Source organism: Leucoraja erinacea, chromosome 28, assembly GCF_028641065.1.
Source record: "Leucoraja erinacea ecotype New England chromosome 28, Leri_hhj_1, whole genome shotgun sequence".
Taxonomy (NCBI): Eukaryota; Metazoa; Chordata; class Chondrichthyes; order Rajiformes; family Rajidae; genus Leucoraja; species Leucoraja erinaceus.
This window is the reverse complement of record NC_073404.1, coordinates 6,821,723-6,848,863: the sequence shown is the minus strand read 5'-3', so window position 1 is coordinate 6,848,863 and position 27,141 is coordinate 6,821,723. Positions and strand designations below refer to the sequence as shown.

The window sequence follows — 27,141 nt, the reverse complement described above, 5'->3', positions numbered from 1 at the left end:
CGTGCGGCGAAAGCGTGGCGGCAGTGACAGCAGGTCACATTCCCCGTTCCCTCCCATCATCAACCTCGGGGCCTTCCGCTTCCCGCCCTTCATTCCCACCCATCAGGAGGAAGCTGTACAGGGACGACATTCTTCCTGACCACAGACTGAAACATTCATTGCAAGCAGCTGATTGCAAACGCAGAGCCCACACAGAATATTAGTAAACCTTTGTTAAATAACGCGTGGAATAATGCAGTTTAATGGTAAGTAGCAGCTACGGTAAAGGTTGGAAGCCAGCGGAAGTACTGGCAGTCAGACGAGAGCAGGAGAGATTAAGACAGTGTATAATCCATAGCACCTTAGTTTACAGTTTCATAATATATAATAAATAACAGGGCTGACACACATTGGCTGGGAATCACCAAAATTGTTTCCAATTGGGCCCCGCGCCTCCTAAGGCCGGCCCTGGTCTGAGAGTGATCTCGAAAGAACCGCCAACAACCGAGTGAGGTGGAGGACATTTGCCAATGGCCGATGCTCCCTAGAGGAGCAAAGGGCTTAAGAAGAGGTAAGAGGAAGGCTGTCAACTGTCAATATTTGTTAGTTGTCCATCAAAATACATATTTATGTGTGCACATATTCTATGAGTGATGGTGGGGGAAAGATATGCGGATCCTAATCATAGGCTTATGTGCAACAAATAACCTCATTATAAAATGTGTAGAAAGAAACTGCAGTTGCTGGTATATACCAAAGATAGACGCAAGGTGCTGGAGTAACTGAGCAGGTCAGGCAGCATCTCTGAAGAAAAAGGATAGGTGACATTTCGGGTCGGGACCCTCCATCAGACAGAAGACCCAGTCCTGACCCGAAACATCACCCATCCTTTTTCTACAGAGATGCTGCCTGAACCGTTGAGTTACTCAAGCATTTTGTGTGTAACCACATTATAAACGCTGGTTTAAAAAAAAAAAAATCAGGAAATACAGAGAGCCACTTTTTGCTGTCCAGTATTTCCAAGTATTAAGTTCTTGTCATGTGTTGATTATGTATAGCTCCAGGCAATAGTTTTACATTAGCTATTAGATTGAGACTGCTCACAATGCAATTTATCTGACACTTGAAATACAAACAGGTCTGGACTTGGTATTAAACGACTCCACAATCAATCTCTAACAAAAGTATTTCAAAACACCGAGCTGGTAATGGTAGCAAAAAGCTGAGTGACAGGACCATTAGTTTGATTGTTGGTACTGGTTTTACTGTTGAGTTCTCCGTGGGCAACAGACAACTCAAACACTGCCTGAAAGGCTGGTCATGATGAGAACGTCCCGCATTTTTTGGTATTTGGCTGGGTATTTGATATACCCTCCAAGGAACCCGTGTTCCTGACACTGTGGTCTTTATTCCACAACTCCTACACTACCCGGCCTCAATTTAATTGGATTACTACTGGCAGTTGCACCTTTGATTGCTGAGGCCACCCAAGTTCCAGAAAACCTTCCTGACCTTCCTTTCTAGCTTTAGGACACATTTACAGGGTCAGGGCGTCAATGTTGTTTGATAAGACTCCTATGAAAATCCTTGATACATTGTACTATGTTGAAGGTGCAACAAGAGGGGAAGTGTTATAATACCATACGACGCAAGACCATCAAGCAAGGTTGAAAAGTTGAATTTGGCTGGATTGCTGGCCGGCTGGCAGAGTTTCCATGCTGTATCTCCAACTAAGCTAAAAATATAATGTCCCAATAGAAGTCGCATTGTGCCTCAGTACCGGAACAGGTGAAAGGCCCTGCCAGTGTAGGATGTGGGCAGGACCTTCCACACCGGACAATCCACACCGACTGTACATCTGCATCCCGGTAACAAGCGATTGAAGTGAATGATAAGATCAATGGTTAGTTAATCAGCTGGCTGATAAGTTTTATCTTGTCCTCCTTCACACAAAATATTGCCATTGGGAGCAATGCAAGTGCAACAGAAACAATGCAATGAGATTTCAACTGCGATAACTGTAAAGACAATAAAGGAGGCAACTGCATGTGTCTTTTGCATACACTTTCCAATAATGCAATGACAGAAATTCCCAGCACAATTCTTGTGTGAAGATCAACTCCCACTGAGGAACAGCAATTATAAACAGTACTAATAAAACCATTGTGTCGCACACTTGTAGGCACAGCACCACCCCTCCAACACTATGTGGTCAGTCATGCTATTAAGCTAACCAAATCATACCAAGCTATTTGAAGAACTGCTTGCCAACGTTGGTGTACAGTCACATATCCCACAGCCATTGATTTATTCATTGCAACAGTAAGAAAACACAAATTACACTGTTTTGCCCTACCTTCTGGCTATATAGTAGAAAACGGGAGTCCCTGTTTTTGATGTTCCAGCCTGGTAAAAGATGTTAAGTGTTTTTAAAGCTTTGAACTCTTCCTTTTCATGTACTTGATGCCTGAAAAGAAAATCGTTCATTGTAAATGGAGTCCTTGAAAGATCAGTGCCACATGCATTCAGTTCACTGAGCACTTTTCCCATCAGAATTCTAACTTCTCAGTTCGAATGCAAAATGTTATACTATCAGGCGATAAGTGGTATTGGTATAGCTGCAGTCGCACAGCACCAGTGACCTGGATTTGATATCTCGGGTGCTGTCTGTGTGGAGTTTGCACTTTCGCCCTGTGACCATGTGGGTTCCCTCCGGGTACTCCAGTTTCCTCCACATCCCAAAGACAGCGGGTTTGTAGTTAATTGGCCTCTGTGCGACAACATGCCCAATGGAACTACTGTGTACACTTGATCAATAGTCAGCATGGAGTAAGTGGGCCAAAAAACCTGTTTCTATGCAGTATCTCTAACCTAAACCAAACTAATCGGACGGTAGACACAAAATGCTGGAGTAAGTCAGCGGGACAGGCAGCATCACTGGAGAGAAAGAATGGGTGACCTTTCGGGTCGAGACCCATTCTTCAGATCTGAAGAAGGGTCTCGAACTGAAACGTTACCCATTCCTTCTCTCCAGTGATGCTGCGTGTCCTGCTGAGTTACTCCGGCATTTTGTGTCTACCTTCGATTTAAACCAGCAACTGCAGTTCTTTCCTAAACTAATCTGACTATACCTACAGAAAGTAAAGACATTTCATAATTACACTATGAGAGTAATACTGAGCCATTTAGTCCAGGAAGGCAATGAAACAGTAGATCTGAACTGGAGACGCAGTGCAGCGTTGCATTTGGGATTGAATGATCTAAAGAAGGGTGTGAAGAAGGATCTCCACCCGAAACATCACCGATCCACGTTCTCCACAGATGCTGTCTGACCCACTAAGTTACTCCAGCATTTTATGCCTTTCTTTTGTATCTCCCAGTATCTACAGTTCTTTGTTTCTACTGTTTAAAGAGTGATTTCAGGCTTAGATGTAAAGTTATCATGACTTTCACATAAAGTTACAAGGCTCTGGTGAGATGCAGGCACTAATGGGACTATAGTTTAAGCATCAGTCAACGACATGAAAAAACAGCAGTTAGAACAATTAAGGAGCCCATGGAGGATCATCCGAGGTCTGACTGAACGGTGGAACATGCTCATGGAACTGGATGGGTTCTCACACTTACTTGGATTTTAAACAGGACTTCAGCCCATTAACATTTTTTGTTAGAAACGCAAACATGAATATTCAGATGTAGTTTAAATATGTCAATATATAATAATAATAATAATAATCTTTATTTATATAGCACTTTTCAACAAAACCAGTATTTGAACCAAAGTGCTTTACAGAGTTTGATTAAATTAATAGAACAGACCAAATGTCAATATATCCATACAAAACAAAAACAAAAAAAAATTTAAAAAAATGACATCCAGTAATGAGAAATTATTCAATTAGAACATCTTTGACTTGCAATACCTCTGAAAAAAAATATTTTTCTGGTTACCTACCTGGTCATGAATTCCTCAAACTTGGAGCTGGTGAGGTTTAGGCTGGACCAGTGAGTGTCAGCAACAGGTTTGTGCTCTGGGGGCCCCAGATAAGCCAGCAATGTAGCCATCTTGTCAAACGGCCTCCTCCCCACAGCTTTGTGATCCCTGAGGTCATGAGAGGATAAAAGCAATCATTTGATTTTCTTTAAATTAAAAATCAACCATAAATTATATCCAATTTTGCATCAAAAGTTCCAAGATTAATATTTGTGATAGACCTTGTCCAAATAGCAGCGCATCATTTATCATGCATGCAAAATATTCAGGAGAATAGTAATTAAGATAGAAACATTTCAATGTTCATGAGCTGTGTTCATTTTGTCATCAATATTTAAAACAAAGATATTGCATTTTGAAACTGAGCAAATTTCCATTGGAACTTTTCAATTTAAAATCCTAGTGCGATAGCAAATATAATTATGTCTCTTTGAATTACGCCTTCTTTCTTCAGCAGCCCCACTGTAGCAACCTATAATTATAAAGTATCAATTGCAATACTGTCCCATTTATATAGACTCATGTTTGGGTTTAGGTATTTATAATAGAAAAATAATAATATTTGGAATGACATTAACAGTGTCGCCAAATATCTGCATTCACAGTTATTTCTGAGTTCTAACCCATCAGCAAAAGGCAATGTTTGGCTGTAAAAGGAAATGTATTGGCTGCATAGGTTCTATCGCAGTGTTTAATAAATATTTAGACAGTACATGGATAGGATAGGTTTAGAAGGATAGGAACCAAATGCAGGTAGGTGGGACTAGTATAGATGGGGCATGTTGGTCCAGTATGGGCAAGTTAGGCTGAAGGCGCTATTTCCACGCTGTATGACTCTATCACCCTAATCAACATGATTCTAACTTTCGGTATCAACATTTGCAAAGCATCTTTTGCATTGGATTTCAAGGGTGCACATTAAAGTTGTCTCACTACTCAGCAGATTCAGTGAATGCTCCAGTCTGTAACTTGGGTCTTGTACATACCGGTTACTGGATAGATATTGCCCTATTTTCTCCTGGTTGTTCCACAGCAACCTGTGCAAAGCAAGAACGTTCCCATCACTGATGAAGGAAAGACTGTGATTGACCGTGTCGCTGGCTGGGCAGTCAGATGCAATGTCCAGAAAAAACCTTCCACAGGAGGTGCCAGTGAGGGAAGAATGGAGGAGGAGAATAAAATAAATGCATTTTATATTTCTTAAGGCATGATAACCAAAACATAACCAAGTGGAAAGACGATCAGATAAATCGGGCGTGCAATGACTTCCCAATCCTGAGTTGTAAAGAATTGGTAGACACTATATCGCCCATCAAATAACCATCAAGGATACTCTTGCAGAAGTCACCCAAGTTCAATACCATCCCCATTCTTAATACTGATTTTCAGTTTTGCAGGCAGAGATGATTAACAATGGAGTAATATTCATCTGTGTTGGTTCTGGAAACCCCTCCACAAATGTCATCATTCCAGCCAGCATGGTTGGTTGTCGACTCCACTTTCAACATGCATCGTGATCATTTCAGCTTTCTTATAACAGTAAGTGACATAAGCTTTTCAGAAATCAAAGAGTTTTCTCAGCTTGATTTTTGCTTTGTATATATGATAAAATTCTTGTGAATTATCTGAAATTTCAATTTTTGCCCGTTTTAATCTTTGAAACGTAATTCTCAATATAGTATAGGAAGGAACAACAGATGCTGACTTGGACCAAAGATAGGCACAAAGTGCTGGAGCAACTCAGCAGATCAGGCAGCATCTCTGGAGAAAAGGAACAGGCGACGTTTTGGGTTGGAACCTATCTTATAGAGTAGGTAAGGGGAGTAGAAAGGTTAGCATGGTTAATCTCTAGCTGACCGTTAGAAATGAAATGGTCCAAATAAGGGTTCCGACCCAAAACGTCACCTGATGCATTTCTCCAGAGATGCTGCCTGACCCGCTGAGTTATTCCAACACTTACCCATGTCTAACCTCAATTTGGTACACTGATTTGGAATAATACAGTTGTGCTGTATCAACTCTATACTTCCACGTCAGTGTACCATATTTAGAATAGACACAAGGTTGCTGGAGCAACTCAGCAGGTTGAGGAGGAAAGGAAGAAAGAAAATAATTTCATTTCCAACAAACATGTCTATCTCGGTATTTAAGCTTTAGAAGGGATTCCTCTAGCCTCTAAGCAACGATATTTCCCTTTAACCATTACCTACAAGTCCATGATTCACCTTTGATACATTCCCTGCATGAAGTAGTTTCTCTTGAATTTTTGACAGATTTTTTCATTTTGTTAAGACCACCTTGCACTTGTGACCTCAAGTTCTGGATTTGTATCCCAAAGGAAACTGTGTGGTTAACTTAGAACGTTTGTCTTTACCCATATGCTCATAACTCTTTTAGGATACAACAATAACAAAAAAATCAACATTAGGAGTAGTGCTTGCTGTTCTGATTGCCCCATTGCAGGAAGAGTGTACAGCCTTTGGAAAAGTACAGGGGTTTACCAGAATAATGCCTGGATTAGGGAATAATAACTACATGGAGTGGTTGAACAGACTTGGACTGTGTTCTCTGTAACACTGGAGGTTGAGGGGAGACCTGATAGAAGTATATAATATATTAGATATGGATCTAATAGATATGGATCACATGCAGGCAGACAAGAGTTGGTCTTGGCATAGTGTTCGGCACAGACATTGTGGGCCGAAGGGCCTGTTCCGTGCTGTACTGTTCTTTGTAACACCCAGAAACACAAAGGAGGAACAATAGTGAAGCTCAATCCAAATATGAGAGTGAGTGTTGTTCCCCAAACCAGTATTTGAGTGTCACAGAGGATAAATCAGAGCTCCGCAAAGACATCATTCAGTTGCACTACTGAAATGTTTGAAATTGCTTAGAAGAAGCAAACACACTTCTTAAAACTAAACTATTGAATTTACAAAAGGGTGAAGTTATGCACAAATATTAAATCCGGGGGAAATTCACCCACAATTAAAAAAAAAAAAAAAAAAAAAGAAATCATTAATCATTATTAATAATAGCATTTGCATTACTTGCAAAATACAACCCTGCTGTTTCATATTATCATATTTGAAGCAGAGTAAAAACAAAACATGCATTTGAAAATAATTTTAATTCAGAATTACAGTAAATTATGAATTCATAGTTACCTGCGAGCTGCATCAAAGTTGTTTTTAACAAAATCATTGAATGGCCTCATATGTTCTTCTTTTGTAAACAGGACATGATTCGCAATACTTTGTAGAATCTGGTTATAAAGTAGAATTTATATACTAATCAATGTTTTCTGATTCTAAACACAGGACAACTATACATTTAGACTGATTTGCCTTTGAAATGTATATTTACAATTGAAAAAAAGATGGACGCCCTTAAGTCTTAGTGCATCATTGTGCTACTCTGGGCATCTTGGTCAACATGGATGGGCTGGGCTGATGGGTATGTTTCAATGCTATATGGCTCTACAACTCTGCTGCCAAAGCTTTAGTGCGTTGTAGTTTCCACATTTTGTACACTTAAAAGTCACATGAGAACATTCATGATAAAACATTGATTCCTCTTCACTTCACCCTTCATCTTCAGCACCTCTCGCTGCCCGAGATGAGGCCATGGCATAAATTCCTTGGCAAGAGGGGATTTCATAGTCATCATGGCAATCTGACCTCGGCTAAATCCTCCACAGCGTTTGGACTGAATACACCTAGTGTCAAGGCTGGCAATTATTGGCAACGCATCCACCCATCTCTTAGTGTGGCAACTCAGCGTGGTGGCGCAGCGGTAGAGTTGCTGCCTTGCAATGTCAGAGACCCAGGTTCAATCCTGACAACGGGTGTTGCTTCTACGGACTTAGTCCGTTCTCCTTGTGATCACGTGAGTTTTCTCCGGGTGCTCCGGTTTCCTCCCACACGCCAAAGATGCAAATGTTTTTATAGGTTAATTGGCTTTGGTCAAAATTGTAATTTGTCCCTAGTGTGTCGGATAGTGCAGGTGGACGGGGATCGCTGTTCAGCACGGACTTGGTTGGCCGAAGGGCCTGTTTCCACTCTGCATCTCCAAACTAAACTCCCATCCAGTTGTTGGCATCTGGCCGTCCAACACCAGCCGGACAGGATCCATTTGCCAATGTTTGCTTCAGATTGAATGTGATCGGGACTGATTTCAATTTTATACATGAGCAAACTTGTTGAGAGAGAGACAGAGAGGTCTATGATGAGACATCTCTCTCTCTCTCTCTCTCTCACACACCAGGTCTGCTCATGTATGAAATCAAAATGTTTCCGGGTTTGCACAATGAGATAGTGGAGGGTACTTCTCCATTACAGATACCACAGGATGTATTTGAACTTGAAGCAGAGAGTTCAGGAGTTTTAACCAGGGCAAGTTTTTCATCCCCAAGGTACAGCACGAATGTCAAACCTAGTCTCGCCAACACGACCCAGCTGAGAATGAAATATTCATTGCTCAAGAAGTTGATAATGGATTTTTTTCCCCAATCTCTCTGGTTCTCTTACTCACTGGACCGATTTTCATAGCTCTCAATGAGGTCCAGAAATACTCCATGTTAAAACATTTACCTTGGACATTAACTTCAATCCGCGTTCAATTCTTGGTGGAGGCTTCTTATCAAGAATTCCTGCTTCATATGGAGATACGATAGCAGGATTGATGAATCTTAAGAACATAGCACTGCCAACTGCACCGATGCTGTTCTGGGGAAAGCGCTGGCTGACAACCTGCGAGGAGGACGACAGCAAAGACAGGATATTATAGCAGCAAGAGTTAAAACCTCGTTTGTTCTCATCATTGAACACATCTTCATGCCTATCGTAATCAAACAAATACACCTGTTATGTGATATCTCGATGATCTCCAAACCTCACCATAAAGAACAATGTAATGGGGATGACTAAAATATAAACTTTAAAACCAGCCCCAAAATGTTTCTAGCATGAAGCCTTCGGATTCAGTTTAGTAACTGAATTCACTAAATTCTCAGTCAGCTGGTCTAATAACGAAAAAGCCTGGAGCTGTTCCATATTACTGGGAAGTTGTAGCTACCAAAGATGGAGTAATTAAATTCAAGGATGAATTCAAGACACCAGGTTTGAGCAGCACTGAAATCTCCAAGGGTTATGAGTTTATGAGACAGCACAAGAACATAAAGGTACCAGTCAAGTAATTGGTGGGATTTTAAGTATAAAAAATAAAGAGTGCTGTTTAACCGGGTGCTAATAAGCACAGATGGAATTTGGCAGAGAAACAAAGCAGACAATAATTTGAAGAGCCTCTAGTTTATCAAGAGCAGAATTGACAAGCCAGTCATATTCATCAAAGCGGGAATTTCAGGAGCAGATGGGCTAAAGCAGAAAAGTTACCCAATGGATCCAGGTATCACTGAATAGTTATTAAAATGGTATCAATGTGAATCAATTGCTTCCCCAGTGATAAAGTACAAAACCAAGGTCATGAACAGTTTGCTTTGGTATCGTGGTTGCCCGGGTGAGAAATGGAGACAGGGAACAGACATTGATGGGGACCAACATAAATAGATTTGCTCACGTACATAACAGAGTTGAGTTTGCATCTTAAAAATGTAGGTCTATACTTCAGCTGACAGTGCAGTCCTGCCATTACTCCCTCAATGTCAATAAACAAGAGTTGGTAGTTGATATCAGAAATGGGGTGGAATACACACCCCAGTTTGTATCAATAGTGCTGAAGTGGAGATGATTGAGAGCTTCAGGTGTAAATATTCCCAATAAATCTTCCTGGTCCAACCACATAAACACTACTATGGACAAGAAAGCACACCAATGTCTCTACTTCATCAGAAGGCTGAGAAATCGTGTCATATCTCCAATGACTATTACCAATTTCTAGTGTATGGCATAATTCACTATTTAGATGCTCAAATTATTGTGGTAGAAGTGTGAGCAAGGATAGCAATACACTGGTAGATATAGCAGTTAAAAATGCTTATAATAAAAAATGGAACTGCTACTGATGTTACTATAAATGCTTGCATTGTGGAAAGTGAACTTGCAATGACAAGTTGCAAATTCAAATCACTCAGTGTTTGGTTCTGAGTGAATAGGAAAGGGGACAAAGGCATATCTGAGATGTTAGTAACAGACTCTTCATATCACTTGGAAATAAAGCCAAGTTTCTTGTCTTTCATACTCCCTTCCCACCAGTAAAATGAAGTTGTATTCTCCTTCTGTAGAAACAAGGAAATGCAAATTCTAGTTAATACACAAAAGGACACAAAGTGCTGGAGTAACTCAGCAGCTCAGGCAGCATCTCTGGAGAAGATCAGGCAGTTTCTCCAGAGATGCTGCCTGGCCTGCAGAGTTACTCAAGCACTTTGCGTTCTCCTTTTGCCAGTTCAAATCAAGTAGAAAACACATTTTCCCCTCCTTCCAAAGATTATTTCAATTTGTGATCCATGCTGACATCTGTCAGCTTCAGGAAACAGATTAAAATTTAAGACCATCTTCCTACAGTTTTGATTAATTTCCCTATGTGTGCCAGCTGTGACTCAGTAGGTAGCACTCTCTTGAGTTAGAAGGTTGAAGGTTCAGGTCCAATTCCCGAGATAGGAGCATAAAATCTGGGCTGATGGCACCCATCCAACCTCACGCAACAACACAAAATGATGTCTTTTAAACTGAGGCCCCACCTGCTTGCTCCAGGGGGCCGTTCTATTTCATGCACGAGTAGGTGTAATTCTCTATCAATATGACTGATGAAAAGGTTGAGCACCCAGAGAAAACCCACACAGTTATAGGGGGATCATGCAAAGTCCAGAGACAACACCTGAGGTCAGGATCGAACTTAGGTCAGTAATGTTCAGGCAGCAGTTCTACCAACTGTGCCACCGTGCTGCACAGGAGACTTTGTTTTTTTCCAGTATTTTCTACATGTACCTTTCCCGGACATAAATACTCAATTGATGTACTTTGCTCTGATTAAGCACCTATGTATGAAAAATAGAACCATTTTACGGCTGTCCAAATAAGAGTTTAGATTCGAGTTTCTCATTTGCAATGGGCAATTAGATTCCAAGGTGAAAACCCACTGAGATGCTTTTATTCCCTGTGGCCTAATCTTTGTGAATTAGGTGTCAAAGCTAAAATATCTCATTAAAAATGCTATGCAAGAGTAGGTGTAATTCTCTATCAATATGACTGATTTCCAGAGAAAAAAAAGTGGGACAAAGGACATCTTAGGTTTTTTTCAGGCAGAGTTCTACCAACTTTGCACAGGTTTTTCTTGCCCATGGCATCCCTCGGATGATAATGGAGCAAGAAAGCATAGGCAAGGACAGAAATAAGGACGAAGGCAAGGAGAAATTAGAATTAAAAACTGAAAGGAAGATGGGGTGAATACAGCTATGATCCAATCTCATAACTGAAAAATCAAAACAATTACACAAGGCGTTTGAAAATAATGATAGACCAGGTTCAAGTTCACATGGATTGTCACTGTACCAATTGGTACAGCGAGGTTTGGGTCACCATACAGCCATATGAATAAAAATAACACAACACACGACAGAACTTAACATGAACATCCCCACACAGCGGAATCAACTTTTCCCACTGTGACGGAAGGCAATAAAAGTGTTCACCCGTGGTCGGGGCCTATTGAAGCCTCCGCAGTCGCCGCAACGTTCAGGCCCTCTCACCAGATGATGGAACTCCGGCGTCGGAAGAACACTGTTATCATGTTAACATTATAAGAAAAATGTGGTCCCAACCCAAAACATCATCTATCCCTGTTCTGCAGGGAAGCTGCCCGACCTGCTGAGTTACTCCAGCACTTTCTGACCTTTTTTGTAAACCATCACTGCCAGTTCCTCGTTTCTACATTTTTTATGCCAGGAACAGAGGTTTTGCCAATCTTCTCGCAGACTAGATATACTGAAGGCTGGGGCTCACTGAACCACTTTGTAGTTCAAAGAAATGTCAGCGATTTTTCTATGAGATTTTTAAGATGAAAAGCTTTCTTTTACAAGGTTATCAAGTTGGAATTTTTTTAAATCCGGCATTCGTTAATCTTCTTCCACCACTTAATATCTCATCCAAAAATCTGCCTCCATGTGAACGTAGCAATGAAGTGCCAGTTAAGATTTGTGTTTGTTGTGCAATTTAAACACCCATCCTGCTGATTCAACACAATACCATTAATTGAATCAAACTAATAGTTCAGAAAAAAGCTGGAGCCAGAAATTAGATAACAAAATAATGCTGGAGAAACTCAGCGGGTGCAGCAGCATCTATGGAGCGAAGGGAATAGGCAATGTTTCGGGCCGAAACCCTTCTTCAGACTTCAAAATAATAGAACCAGCGTTTTTCCAAGTTAATCACACGTCTTTCAAGAGCAGAACAACCAATTTTGCTACCTTGTACCAATGAATTTGATGGGTACATGGCTGTTCCTCCTATAAATAAGATGAAATGGTAGCACAATTAAGTTGTAGACACAAGGAACTGCAGATGATGATTTTTATTTATCTTTTATTAAAAGACGCAAAGTGCTGGAGTAACTCAGCATTTGCGGAGAACATGGATAGGTGATATTTCTGTTTGGGACTCTTCTTCAGGCTCAGAGTTTGGATCCCAACACAAAACATTGCCTATCCATGTCCTCCATAGAAGCTGCCTGACCCACAGAGTTACTCCAGCACTTTGTGTCTCCCTTTTAGCGACACAATTCATTTATTTTTAACATTGTAGATGTCCTAACTTTCAGAGTTCTCCTGATATTAAATACTAATACTAGTAAAACTAAAATGAGGGGGGAAAACAAAGTAAATAAAGATCACCACCTAACATTACTCCAAAACATAATCAAAGATAGATTAGCTGAACACCAGAGTGACCCAACATGCCCAACAGTTCCTCCCGGAATTTATGAAGTGATGAAGTTTAGGTCAGTGGAGATCTCTGGACGTTCTGTACGTTGACTTTCAGAAGACATTTAATCAAGTTTTCCAAAGAGACAGATCAATAGAAGAACATTCACAAAAGCAAATTATTGACTTGGCAGATAGAAATAGAAGCAATGGGCATGTACTCAAATTGGCAATATATTCAATGTGTTGGAGGAGCAAATATATTTTACATTTACAAGGACTTCAATATGAAACCAGGGATCCAAGTTTGCTTCTGACAGAGATATTGGTATAAGTTTATTATTGTCATGAGCATCTGGATACTGTGCAAAACATTGTTTTGTGGGTTATCCATCAAAATCATACTATATATGTACACGAGTACATCAGACACTGGTAAAGAGAACGTAACAGTGCAGAATATAGCTGTAGCTACAGAGAAAGTGCAATTTAAAAATAGTGCAAGGGCTGCAATGAGGTAGATTGGATGATGGGGAAATCATCTTTAATACACAAGAGGCCTGGACAAAAGTTCGATAACAGCAGCGAGGGAGCAGATCCTGAATCTGGTGGTATGCGCTTTCATGTTTTTGTACCTTCTGACCAGCAGAGAAGAGGTTGAATGATGTGAGAGTGATCCTTGACTATGTTTGCTGCCCTCCCGAGGCAGTGTGAAGTATAGGTGGAGTTAATGGTGGAGGAGTCAGGGACGGGGCAGGTGGCGGGTGATGGACTGGGTTGCATTCACAACTCTCTGCGGTCTTGGATGGAGCAGTTACCACACCAACTAGTGAATAGGATCCTTTCTATGGTGCATCTGTAGAAATCGATAAGAAACATTTCCATAGCATCTGTTAGTGCCCTTTTTTTTTACCAGAGTGTTAATGTGGTTGGACCAGGACAAATTGTTTGCGATATTTAAATGTGAAGCTTTATTGTCCACTTTGGCACCGTTAATACAGACTGCGATGCGTGTACTCCACCCGATATCCTGAAGTTGATAACTTCATTTTGCTTGCATTGAGGGAGAGGTTGTCATGTTACTAAATTCTCCATCGTCTTCCTGTACTGGTAGCATATAAAGCAGTTATAGACCAAACCATTAGAGGTTTCAACATTAGTCAATGACCGTGTTATGAAAGAGCACCAATTTGTCCAAATTAAAGACGTAACGAGATACCTTCTAAAAGAGCATATGGTGGAAGGCAATAACCAAAGAAATATCATAAATAGTTTTTTAAAAAAGGACAGCCAGTGAGGACATATCCAGATGACTGGAAAACTAAGGGATAGAAGTTAGGTTACAGTGGTAGAAAGTTCTGACACGATATAACGACAAGCATGAGCACAACGCTTTATAAAGCTTGAGGACTAAAGGCTAGATTTAGCAAAAGTGCCCAAAATGATTGTTATGCAATATTTTCAAAGTCAGCAATAGAGCGTACCCATCGCTATAGATTGCTGGCGTTGAAGCTTCGCCATGGCATGAGACATGACCTGGTATCACTCTTTCCATTCAACATGAGCACAATGTTCTGCCCACCTCATGATTTCAACTTTGACAATAACGATTTGACATGATCTAGCTCAAAGATTGGCTCTTTTCCTTTCAGATGCAAAGGTCTCTGAAGCATAACCCAAAATGCTAATGTACTTTAGGGGTTTACTTCTCTGTGCAACACTTAATGACATTCAGTGTACGGATTAAATGCTTCAATACTCCAAAATGATTCAGAAGCATTTGAATATCAGCTCAATGCTGCAGAAATGCGGTGAATATTTAACTGCAACAGCACCATATGTTCTGCATGATTTGCAGCTATTAAGCAACGCACATAATACTTAGGTCTTAGTTAAATAGACACTCTAATCAAATACAACAGCTGTAATATCATATCCCTTAGGACCTCTGAGGCGAAAGCAGTAATTATTTGAAACTTTACCAATGTCGATAGGAAATACACTTTGAAAAAAATGACACAGAGTGCTGGAGTGACTCGGTGGGTTAAATAGCATCTCTGGAGAATGTGGAGAGGTGACGTTTCGGGTCAGGACTTTTCTTCAGACTGACTGTAGTAGCGGGGAGAAAGCTGGAAGAGGGGTGGGACAAAGCCTGGTAAGTGATGGATGGAAAAAGCTGAGGGTGGTTTGTTTGACAATCCACGTTCCCGAGAGATGCTGCCTGACCCGCTGAATTACTCCAGCACTTTGTCTTTGATTGGAATGTAAGAGATTTCATTATTTAAAATAATTCTAATGGTTTAAGTAAGCAGTAAGCCCCTTTTAATGCATTATTTTAATTGTATAAATAAATACGAGACAGGAGTAGGCTCCTTGCCATTTAATAAAATCATGACTGATCCGATTGTAAACACAACACATTTAGTTCCACTCACAGGAACCTTTCACCCCCTTGTTCATCAAGGATCCATCAATCTTGCCATCAAAATATTCCAAGAGCAAAATCCCTGGTTAACATTCTTGTTCAGCAGAGTCAAGGGTAAAGCATTGAATCAAGCAGAGTTCAACGGGATGAATAGGACATGTGGGAAAGGGCAGATCAATCAAGCACCAACACACCAGCCATCATTCAGAAACAATTGCAACACGTCCCTTTTTATTTTAATTAATTTATTTGCCTTTGCTTCTCTTCAATTTATAAAATAGTGCAACCTGGGCACTTAACACAGCTTTATTTCCCCTTTGTAACAAAAAAACATAAAAACATGCCACAAACACACACATTCTGCCGAAGTACATCACAGATGAATGGGCACTGGGTAGTAATTAAAAGACTACAGTAATAATTCTCACATCAGCAGCAATGATGCGAGGATTACGTTAAAATCCCAGCTTCCTTTGAAAGTTTGCTCTTTGTAAGGTAAGGAGACCAAAGCTGAACACAATATTCCAGGTACCATCTCACCAAGGGTCGATACACCAATACAATAAAGCCTAGTTTACTCCTGTATCTTCCCCGATAAAGTGCCTCAAGCTATGGAAAATGCTTTCAGATTCCACATATCATGCCTACTGATGACAGGACTAGACCTTTTTTACTCTTTTTCAGTGCTGCCAGTCAAGACATGATTTTGTCCATGAGGTTTGTTTAATTTACGTCAGCTGGTTTTCAATGAGTTCAAAGCTGTAATTCAATCAGATCTGCTTGATGTCTAAATTGCCAATGCACCCAAGAACACTTAAAATCCTATTACTTAAATGATTATCTTCTAACCTGCTGACAGCAATCGAGTATTAACCTTACACAAAACCAACGTTTTAATCGGTTCAAGAAAGCTGTAATGGACCATGAAATGGCTCATTTCTCATGGTATTAAGTCAGAGTTTCAAAAACTGTTACATACTTCTCAGTAAGCATATGTTCATTTCAACCTACATTGGAAAATCCAAACTACACCATACACATATTTAAAAACCAAATTAAGATAACAGTGTTAATCGGAATGAAAGCTAATTTTCGCTAGAATTAGTAGAATGATTCCAAAGTGAAGATCAAAAAGGCTGAAGTCAGGTGTTGTTTTTTTTAATTAGGAAAGCACGTTTTAAGAAATTTTTAAAGAAAGGGTGATACAAAAATTGCAAAAAAAGTCCACTGAACTTACTGATTTTTTCATGGTTTCCTTTGTGTCTTTAACTGTAGATTTAGTCAGTAGAGAGTGGCAAGTAGCCTACAGAACAGAGATGAGTACAAGTCACAGTACCAACTTCACACAACAAAAGCATATTGTTGGCTTCTACACAAAAACTGCACCAAAAATATACAATGAATATTAAAATGAAATTAAAACTAAGTTGGCGCAACTGTTTCTAACCTAAGTTGTAATACGCTGATTATTTTTAAACTTCAACCTTTCTGACCAAAAAAAAGTGCAGTTTCTCCCCCACCCCCCTCCCCCCCATAGAGTTATTTTTGCACAAGGGATTAACAAATACAATTGCTTTCAATCAAACTACTATTTCTGGCTGGATACGCTTTTGTGCTTTGTTCCTCAACCAAAATAATCACAATTCCATCATTAGTGCCTAAGATAGTAATCTTACCAACCTGAACAACTGCAAATTTTAAGACAGTGATGAAAACTAAATATGGGATAACAGAGGCCAAGGTCTTGACCACGTCCAATAACTCTAAAAATGGACCACACAGTACTGACAATAGCAAAGATATTACATTCCCTCTTAAATAATAAATCCTTGATTTCAAAAGCCCCTCCCCACCCCTCTCTCCTAGATCCCATCTGGCAAAAAGGTTTTATCAACACTGTTAAAAGGTGGAGCATATATTTCCTCCTTGAAGGCCCAAATCAGAGAATAATCTGCTTAAAAAGCAGCTGTACTAAACATCAGGCACACTCCACTTATTTTAACTCATTATGACATTTCAATTATTCATATACATTCAAGGTAATAAACCATTGAGACCTGGAAATCCAACATTTCAAAGAGATGACAATGATGACAGCCGATGCATTGATTGTTAAATTGCAAAATGTCCATATATTCAAGGTATTTTTAAGACTGCAAGGTAGCAAACGTGATTTAATTATCCATGAAAGGAAGGAGAAAACTAAACTGTAGGCCTGTTGGACTGACATCGGTGGAAAATAAATGCTTGAGGGCATTATTAATAAACGGGAAGGGCACAAAATAATAACAAGACAGGGCAGAGTCAACATGGATTTATGAAAGGTAAACTAGTGACAAATCTAATGGTTTTTATGTTTGTGATGTTAGAATGGTGGTACAGGATACTGAGTTGGATGATCAGCCATGATCATATTGAATGGCAGTGCATGCTCGAAGGGCCGAATGGCCTACTCCTGCACCTATTTTCTATGTTTCTATGTTTCTAATAGAAAAGGAGTAACTAGTTGACGTGATGATTTGGACTTGCAGAAGTATTTTGATAAGAGGCCACGAAGCAAATCGTTAAACGGTGCAGAAGCACAGCTGGTAGAGCTGTTGCCTCACAGCACCAGAGACTCAGGTTCAAACTCTAAACTCAGGTGCCGTCTGTGCAGTTTGTACGTTCTCCCCGTGACTGTGTGGGTTTCCTCCAGGCACAGTTTCCTCCCATGTTCCAGAAACCCATGTGTTTGTGGGTGAATTGGCCTCTATAAATTGCCTTGTCTGCAGGGAGTGGAATGACCCAGAAGTACTGTGAACAGGTGATCGATGGTTGGTATGGACTCAGTGGGCAAAGCAAAGGGCCTGTATCCATGCTGTATCTTTCAATCAATTTAAACAAAAAATAGAGTTTGCACCGTTAGAGGATTGCATTAGTCTGACCTCAGGATCGGTTCGTGGACAGAAAGCATACAGAAGGAAGGAACATTTTTGGTTAGGAAGGCGATGGATGACCAGTGGAATGCTACAGGGATCAGTGTCGGGCCTCCAGCTGTTCACAATTTAACTCAATGGTTAGCATGAAGAGATTGAAGGTAATATATCCAAGTCCAGTCAAGATACAAAATTGGACGGTCGTGCGAGCTGAGGAGAATGCAGAGGGGCTGCGGAGGAAATATAGGCAGGTTAAGTAATTTGGCAATGATATGGTGAATGGAACATAATTTTAGCAAGAGATTGAAAGGTGTTGAGTTTTCAGGGAGCCTCAACAAGTTTAACGCTATTGCACATATTAAGCAAGGAATTAGGATGGTTAAAGGTATATTAGTCAGATTCTAAGATTTGAGTGATCTTGCTGCAACTAAGTGAGGCTATACCTGGGTATTGTGTACAGATCAAACCTCCGTACGCAAGAAAATATATACCGGTGCTTGCGATACAGAGTGCACATGAAGCTTCATGTGAGTTTGTTATCTGATATAGACACAAAAAGCTTGAGTAACTCAGCGGGTCAGACAGCATCTCTGGAGAAAAGGAACAGGTAACGTTTTGGGTCGAGACCCTTCTTTGAACTTGTTATCTGATATTTATGAGATTAAGCTGTCTGGGTGTATACTCTCGAGTGTACAGGAATGAGATGTGATCGTTTTGCATTTTACAAAATGATTACCAGGTCTGTACACTGAAGGTTCCTTTGCCTGGGTCATCTAGAATCTTGGGTGACAGTCTCATAGTTAGGGTTCAGATATTCAGGACAGATATGAAAGGAAATGTCTTCACCATGAGAGTATGAATATTTGGAATTCTCTATCCAGCAGTTGCAGATATATTCAAGACAGTGATTAAAATATTTTTGGGTATGAAAGGATCTGGGATAGTGAAGGAGAGTGGCATATCGCTACAAAAACAGCTGTAATATTATTGAAGGATAGATCAGACATTTGGAGCTGAATGGGCCTGTACCTTGCATTCTCGAGAGCTAGATTTTCGGGAGCTCCCTCGGCGGCAGCTTCGTCCGCCCCAAGTCGCGGAGTTTGAATCGGCACGTTCGCGGAGCTTAAAATCGGCCGCGGGATTTACCATCGCCCGGTGGGGGCTTCAACATCGAGAAGCTCAATCGCCTCGACGCAGTGGGAGAACAAGCAAGGAAGAGATAAGACTTTTTGCCTTCCCTCATAGTGAGGAGGTGCCTGGAGATTCACTGTGATGGATGTTTGTGTTAAATTGTGTTCATTGTGTGCTTTGTTGCTTTTTTCCGTCATGACTGCATGGTACAAAATTTCATTCAAACAAAATTGTTTGAATGACAATAAAGGAAATTAAATTATGTCATCTTCCCTGAATATCACTAACTGTAGATTTTTATTTCTGCTAAGATGAGCCATTTCACAGACTATCAGGCAAACACACAAACTTGATACACACTGTAGAATGGATATTGCATGTTAGCCAATTAGAATGCTTAGTAATTATAAATCTGCCTAGTTATAACATTTATAGTGTAAGAGCTCACCCACTGCCTGTCAGGAGCTGCAGTAGTGAGAATGTGTAATGTACTGCTTAGATGATGATGACCTGAACAATAAAGATGCTTGTGCTTCAACCTGTGTGAGACTAAGCTTTCCACAGACACCTTGGCAGTAGACAAGAATTCAACAACTTTCTAGTAAGCAGCATGTAGGATGATTGAACTGAACTTTAATATACAGGCAGACCGACTGTGAACTCAATCATCCACAATCAACCAGCTGAAAGATGTATTTGAGTAACAAATGATACTCTTGCTCCTGTAAGATCAAAATATTTTCTTGTTCATTTTTGTAGTTGGCTGTACTTGTAGGTCAACATAATCTGCCCAAACCATGTCTTTAAGGAAGCTGTATCACTCGAATTCTGAAAACCGTTTCATATTTGACACATTCAAAATTCTGACTTTCATCACCTTGCACCGACCTAAAAAGGAAGTTAATCCATTTTGTGTCCTGATCCATTGTTACCCTGAATACAACTTACATTCAGCTGGGCCATTCACCAGCTGCTCTACGCACCCCATCACCCATCCCACTGTTTTGTGGTCAATTCCTTGCTTATCATTTGCAACTCCAAGTTATCACCAATAAGTATTTTTATCCCTATAAAATTAGGAAGTGTTTTGTTCTCAAATTTTAGCAGGTTGTTAAACAATTTTCCCCCCAGGATTTTTACAACCTTTCAATAAAAATTTTGCTGATATTTTTGCCCTTTTCTCAGTATCCGTCTTCTTTGGAAGATGAAATGTCGCTGGAGATGGAACCCTGATATGCTCTTCGACATTTCTGAAATCACTTAAAGTGTTACTATTTCACAATTATTCGGGATTATGGAAAAATCGCAAACATTATTGAACCAGGAACATGAAAAAAAATAGGCAAGAACACGACAGAAAAAGACACAAGGTGCTGGAGTAAACCAGCAGGTCAGGCAATAGGCCATGTTTTGGGTCGGGTACCTTCTTCAGAACTTGGCAGAGTCTTGTTACAAGGCAGAAGGAAAGTGGAATGAGGAACCATATTACATCAGATTAACCCATCATTTAAAAAAAATGCTTTGAGACATTAAAGTTCCTTGCCATCAGCGTTGGTGTTCAATGCATTAGCTTTGAATTTGTATTCTTGTTTCTCTCTCATCTCCCTCCTCAAACTTACCGTGTTTGTCAACACCAATTTTAGCTCGCTCAGCCTTTTCCACTGACCTACAATCCTGCACCCCATGATGACTGATACCAAAGAGCTCTCATTCTCAGACACTGTTCCCCATTTCTTTAAATGAGCCAAAAGTCCATCGCCTTTGAAAACAAACAAACCTGGATTGTTTCAACCTTGAAAACTAACGTCCTTTCATGAATTCTATTCCCCTCTCTTAAGTTCTTGAACATAATATTGCCTTTCATTTAGAGTTCGCGCCTGAATTTCAGCAATCCAGCTACTCTCCCCACTGTGATAAACATCTCCGGTCGGAGTCAACAATTACTGCAAGCATCCATGGCAAAAAAAAAAATCTATTCATTATACATCCTTCTCAACCAGCCTAATGCAGCTGACCACCCAAAACCACTTCCCAATAAGTCTGAAGAAGGGTCTCAACCCAAAACGTCACCTATTCCTTTACTCCAGAGACGCTGTCTGACCTGCTGAGTTACTCCAGCTTTTTGTGTCCATCTTCCCAATAATTCAACTTCGTCAGATCACATCTGCTGGCCTTCATTCAAATCCACGTAGTTGCCACAGGGAAACTGACAACAACCTGATCTCATCATTACCAACGTTTGTCCCTAGGATCTATCCAATACTCAGTATTAATATCTTCTCCAACTAAATATTTTCATTGCCAGTCCATATTACAAAACTCCCTTTTACAAACTCCATTTCCCCAATCACCAGTTCCACCCATGAACCTGATAGTCACCTGACATTGCACTGAACCATCAGCCCAATTTGATTTATATTTCTTGATATCACTGAAAGGTATTCAGTCATTGAGTTTATGCCAGCTCTCAGAGCACTTCCGTCAATACAACATGCGCACTTATTTACCTGCAACTTATTCACCCATATGTCCATTGACACTCCCCTCAATCCCCAATCAGCCACCAACAGCGGGGGGTGTGCTCGTTGAACTTGCCATAAACCCGAAACATCCAAACAGCCCTCCAATTGTTTTTACCATGTTTTGCTACATCACCCATGGCCACTGATTAAAGCCGACTATCAGTTTATCAAAACATCAATTTTAATATATCTCAATATCCTGAATGTCCCTTATCACAATGTCTCCAATTGTACCCGATTAAGCATCTCAAGAATGCTAAAGTTGGAATATTGATGGCTACCTCTCAGGTACCAAGGGCCGAAGCTGTAATTTCCTTTCCAAACCCTTCCATCGCTCTAGTTCTGCGAGAAAGATACTTCCGACCGAATGTAGAAATAAGGAACTGCAGATGCTGGTGGGGAGGTTAGTAAGCTGGAGGAGAGCAGAGGCAGAACAAAGCTTGGCAGGTAATAGGTTGACACAGGTGAGAAGGGTTATTGATGATCGAATGGTTGGCCAGAGATTAAGGCCAGAGATTAAAAGATCGGTGAGAGATAAAAGGATTCAAGTGATGCAAATTATTAAACTAGAGGAAGGAAAGTAGGTAGATGGGAAGGGGAAAGGGATAAATAGATGTGTCCAGGTGGGTGACAGGGAAAAAGGGTTTTGTAGTTACTTAATATCGGAGAATTCAACATATAAACGTTGAAAAAGATTAAAAAAAAGGTTTTTCAGCACCTTTCTTAATGTGGCTTGCCACCGAGTTTTGCTTCCAACCCTCTCATGAAGCATCATGAGATGTTCTGCTTCATTCAGAGCTAACAAGTTACATTTTGTTGAGGAAGCCACCACACACATCAGACTGGGCATGACAAACAGCTATTTTTGTTTTCTATGGCCATTGAGGACAAATTATTTAGACAACCGACCTCAAAAGGCTAAAGGACAGAAATGAGTAGGAAGATCCCAACAAGGTAGCGATTTGCAGACCTACAGCAATAAGTAGTTTGAATTTGAAATATACACCATCAAAACAAAAATACTATTACAACATCGAAGCTGCTTGGGAAATTACCCTTTCTGAAGAAATAGTCAATTTTATTACATGTACACATCATGAACTACCATCGCCATGGAAAATATATACGAGCCTGCAGGAATGCATGTGTTAGAATTATATGGAAGTGAAAATTAGTGAGACAGAGACAATCAGAAAGCATTTTAGTTTTTTAGTTTTAGAGCAGCACAGCGGTAGAGTTGCTGCCTTACAGCGCCAGAGACCTGGGTTCAATCCCGACTACGGGTGCTGCTGTACGGAGTTTGTACCTTCTCCCCAATGACTGCATGGGTTTTCGCCGAGATCTTCGGTTTCCTCCCACACTCCAAAGACGTACAGGTTTGCAGGTTAATTGGCTTGGTATAAATGTAAAAATTGACCCTAGTATGTGTAGGGTAGTGTTAACGGGCGGGGATCGCTGGTCGGTGCAGACTCAGTGGGCCGAAGGGCCTGTTTCCACGCTGTATCTCTAAACTAAACATGCAGCACGGAAACAGGCCCTTCAGCCCACTGAATCCGCACCGATCAGCGATCCCCGCTCATTAACACTATCCTGCACACATCTGCGACAACTTACACTTATACGAAGCCGAAAAATCTACAAACCTGTACGTCTTTGGAGTGTGGGAGGAAACCAAAGATCTCTGAGAAAACCCATGCAGATTACGGGGAGAACGTACACCCTCCCCACTAGACTGCGCCCATAGTCGACATCGAACCTAGGTGTCCGGTGCTGCAAGCTCTATCAGGCAGCAACTCTACCGCTGCGCCACTGGGCCGCCCTTAGATAAGAAGCTGTATTCATCATTCATGGGTGCACCGATTTATAAACTCAGTCGCAAGAAAACATGCAGTGCTACTTGCTGCAACATGTGACAAGTGTGACCAAGTGGCATGAAACTGGCTGTTTAAAGTAGATAGGGGATAAGATCTTTTGTTGCAAACTTCATATGGACGAAATTAGACTCCATTTTCTCCTCACAGAAATTGACATCATTATCATTAATCATAAAAAAAACATTTGTATCATCTTTGACAGTTCAGCTTTTACATTCTCTCACTAGTATTTCAAATGTGTTAGATATAAGATGGGAAGTGACTTAGTTTAGTATTAAATAGGATTGGAATGAAATCATTCATATTGTTGTTCCAAAAGACAAGTTATATCCACTGTGTGCTTCACTTAAACAGTCTCCCAAGATAACAAGAAAAATCCAAATAGATGCCAGCAATAATTTGACTCCAGATCAGATTTACATCAGCAACACTGTTTTACAATAAATATATAGAAAATAAAACGATTGATCCTGACTACGGGTTTTGGCTGTGAGGAATTTCTGCATGGGACTGCATGGGTTTCCTCTGGGTGCTTCCGTTTCCTCCCACATCCCAAAGAAATGCAGGTTTGTAGTTTAATTGGCTTCTGTAAACTGCCCCTAGTGCGCAGGATGCAAAAGTGGGATAACATGGAAACAGCGTACAAGTGAACGATGTTCGGCATGGACTCAGTGGGCTGAAATGCATTTTTCCATGTGTAGGGCTGCACAGTGTCACAGCGGTAGAGTCGCCGCCTTACAGTGCCAGGGACCTGGGTTCAATCCTGACTACGGGCTCTGCCTGTTGAGAGTTTGTACAAATCAAGGGATATGGGGGAAAAAGCAGGAATGGGGTACTGATTTTAAATGATTGGCCATGATCATATTGAATGGTTCTGGCTCGAAGGGCCGAATGACCTCCTCCTGTCCCTATTTTCCTATGTTTATTCTCCCCATGACCACATTGGTTTTTCTCTGGGGACTCTGGTTCCCTCCCACACTCTAAAGGCATACAGGTTTTCTAGGTTAATCAGCTTCATCAGTAAAAATTGTAAATTGTCCCTCTTGTGTAGGATAATGCAAGTGTATGGGGATTGCAGGTCAGCTTTGGATTCAGTGGGCCAAAGGGCCTGTTTCTGCACAGTTACTCTGAACTAAACTAGACTAAATTAAACCTCTATACGCTATATTTGCTTTGGTATGATTAAAAGGTGGCCCCCATAGCAGAAGCGTCCACGTCTCGGGGCTGGAAAGTGGAAGTATCCCGAGCTAATTCTGCTACCACCGTCGTCTATTGCGACAAGTGATAGCTCCCACTGATTGTCGCCGGAAGCCCGAGTCCTTTTCAGGACGGACGATGACAGCGATGTTAACATTTGAAACATGGAAGATGGACACGAAAGAAGAGACTAAAGGTGTTGGCAACTTTTATTTAAACTTAGGAATTCATTTTAAATCAAATAGGGAAAATAACATGGTAAACTGAACCAAATCTTTGAAATAGATGAATATGCAACGCAACAATAGTCAATGTAGCTGATCCTATACCAATACAAGTGTTCCCAAACAACATTCACTATCAACACTAGCATTGGTACAAGATCAGCCGTGATTTTATTGAATGGCAAAGCAGGCACAAGGGGCAAAGTGGTATACTCACATTGCTAAAGGGCCTGTCCCACATTCACAACTTTCCCGACCATTTTTCTTTACTTGTGGACATTTCTTATCAGGCTGGAAAAAACGCCCCGACCAACTTGCTGCCATGAGTACCTACGGCTAGCATAACGAGCTGCTACAATATATCAACGAACTCCTACAATCTCCTACGGACCCATGACGAACATTCTGTGAGTTTGAATCAGGGGGAAAACTCAGGAGAATTCGTGAATTACGTTGTGAAAGTGGGACAGGCCCTTTACTTGTCAAAATTAAAAGGTACATATACAGCCACTCTTTTTGTGGAGCAAATCTTTTTTTAAATTTTTTTAAATATAAATAGTTTCACCCCATATTGAATAACTGATTGTAACTCTTGAAATGAGAATCTTGGTTCACTTTTTGGACCAGCTACAACTATCGTTGCCAGTCCACCAAAGAGAAACACTGGTCCAGTACGATACAACACCAGACATTAGAATTAGTAAATGCACACGACACGGCTAATCAAATTTCTTCAACGTGTAGAACAAACTGCATTCATATCAAATTAATAATCACATTAATGTTGGATGATATGCAACTGAGCAAACATAAATATTATGATTCAGCAAGACAATCGGATGATCTATAAAGCTGATGTTACTGCAGATGCTGGAATTCAGAAAAACGGAATATGTTGGGAATATTCAGGTCAGGCATATGTGGAGAGAGTGAATGGTGATTTCAGCTCCATCACCTCTCTTCGTAGATGCTACCTGAGCTACTGAGAATTTCCAGCATTTTCGGTTTTTAAATTTAGATAAACTTACCAGATGAGCATCTGAGTTACAACATCTCAACTACAATGACACCCAGCAAATTGTGATCACGCTGCAAATAGCTGACATTGTGGCACTGTGTAACAAGAAATGATTATACACTGTAAAATCCTCATGATTGGAAAACTGAAATGGAGTCATTCCCTTTAAAATTAATAAATTAATACAGAATTTTTATTTATTTTTAATGTTGAAAATCTAAATTGATAACCATGTTCTTAACACACAGGGCCAGCAGCATCTATGAAAAGACAGAGTTAATGTTTCTAGTTGACAACTTCTCAACACAACCAATAAATATAACTTCAGTACATCTTTAAATAGAATCGGGTTCGCCATTAATGTGAAACATTGATGAAAGGTCATTGACCTGAAACTTTAGCTCTGTTTTGCTCTCCGTAGATGCTGCCTGACCTGCCAAGTAGAAACAACTGCTCATTATATTTGCTTGAATTCCTTTCTTTTGGCCAAATAAATATTTCCTATGGGGAGTTACAGGCATGGCGAGCATGTTTACCCGAAATAAAGCAAACAGATTTTCATCAGGATAAAATGTAAGGTTACAATTATGTACTTGTATGCAATTAGCAGAATTTTTTTTAGCAATCGTTCATGTGACTAAAACAAATAAGTGTGAATCCTCCTGCAAAAGCGTGCATTAAAGAGGTAAAAAGAAGATGCATTTAACAGGAGAGAGCAAAATTATGCTGCATTGTGCTAGATCTTTGCTGCTGCAGCAGCAAAATTACGTGTGAGATATTCCTTCTTGGGAATTGAAAGAACTACAGTACCAATGTTGGCAAGCTATTTTTGCTAAATATGCAGAAAAAAAAATGCACAAATTAAACCCCGTTCTAAACTGGAATACGTATTTGTGCAACATATTTCCAGGTTGGTTTACAGAAATGTAACTTAGCACTTCAAAAGTAGTTAAAAAAAAAAAAAGCTGTAAAAAACAAAAACAATTT

At 40.3% G+C, this 27,141-nt stretch overlaps 1 protein-coding gene across 1 annotated transcript in view; it reads right to left on the bottom strand.

Moving 5' to 3' along the window:
• The window catches only part of nf1a (neurofibromin 1a), a 305,820-nt gene that overhangs the window by 133,452 nt on the left and 145,227 nt on the right, over positions 1-27,141 (bottom strand). Inside the window, exons 30-35 of the mRNA XM_055657600.1 lie at positions 16,511-16,576; positions 8,566-8,724; positions 7,141-7,238; positions 4,960-5,106; positions 3,935-4,081; positions 2,336-2,446 (exon numbers count right to left, since the gene is read on the bottom strand). Coding sequence (XP_055513575.1) covers positions 2,336-2,446; positions 3,935-4,081; positions 4,960-5,106; positions 7,141-7,238; positions 8,566-8,724; positions 16,511-16,576 — 728 coding nt within the window. The remainder of the gene's footprint in view (positions 1-2,335; positions 2,447-3,934; positions 4,082-4,959; positions 5,107-7,140; positions 7,239-8,565; positions 8,725-16,510; positions 16,577-27,141) is intronic.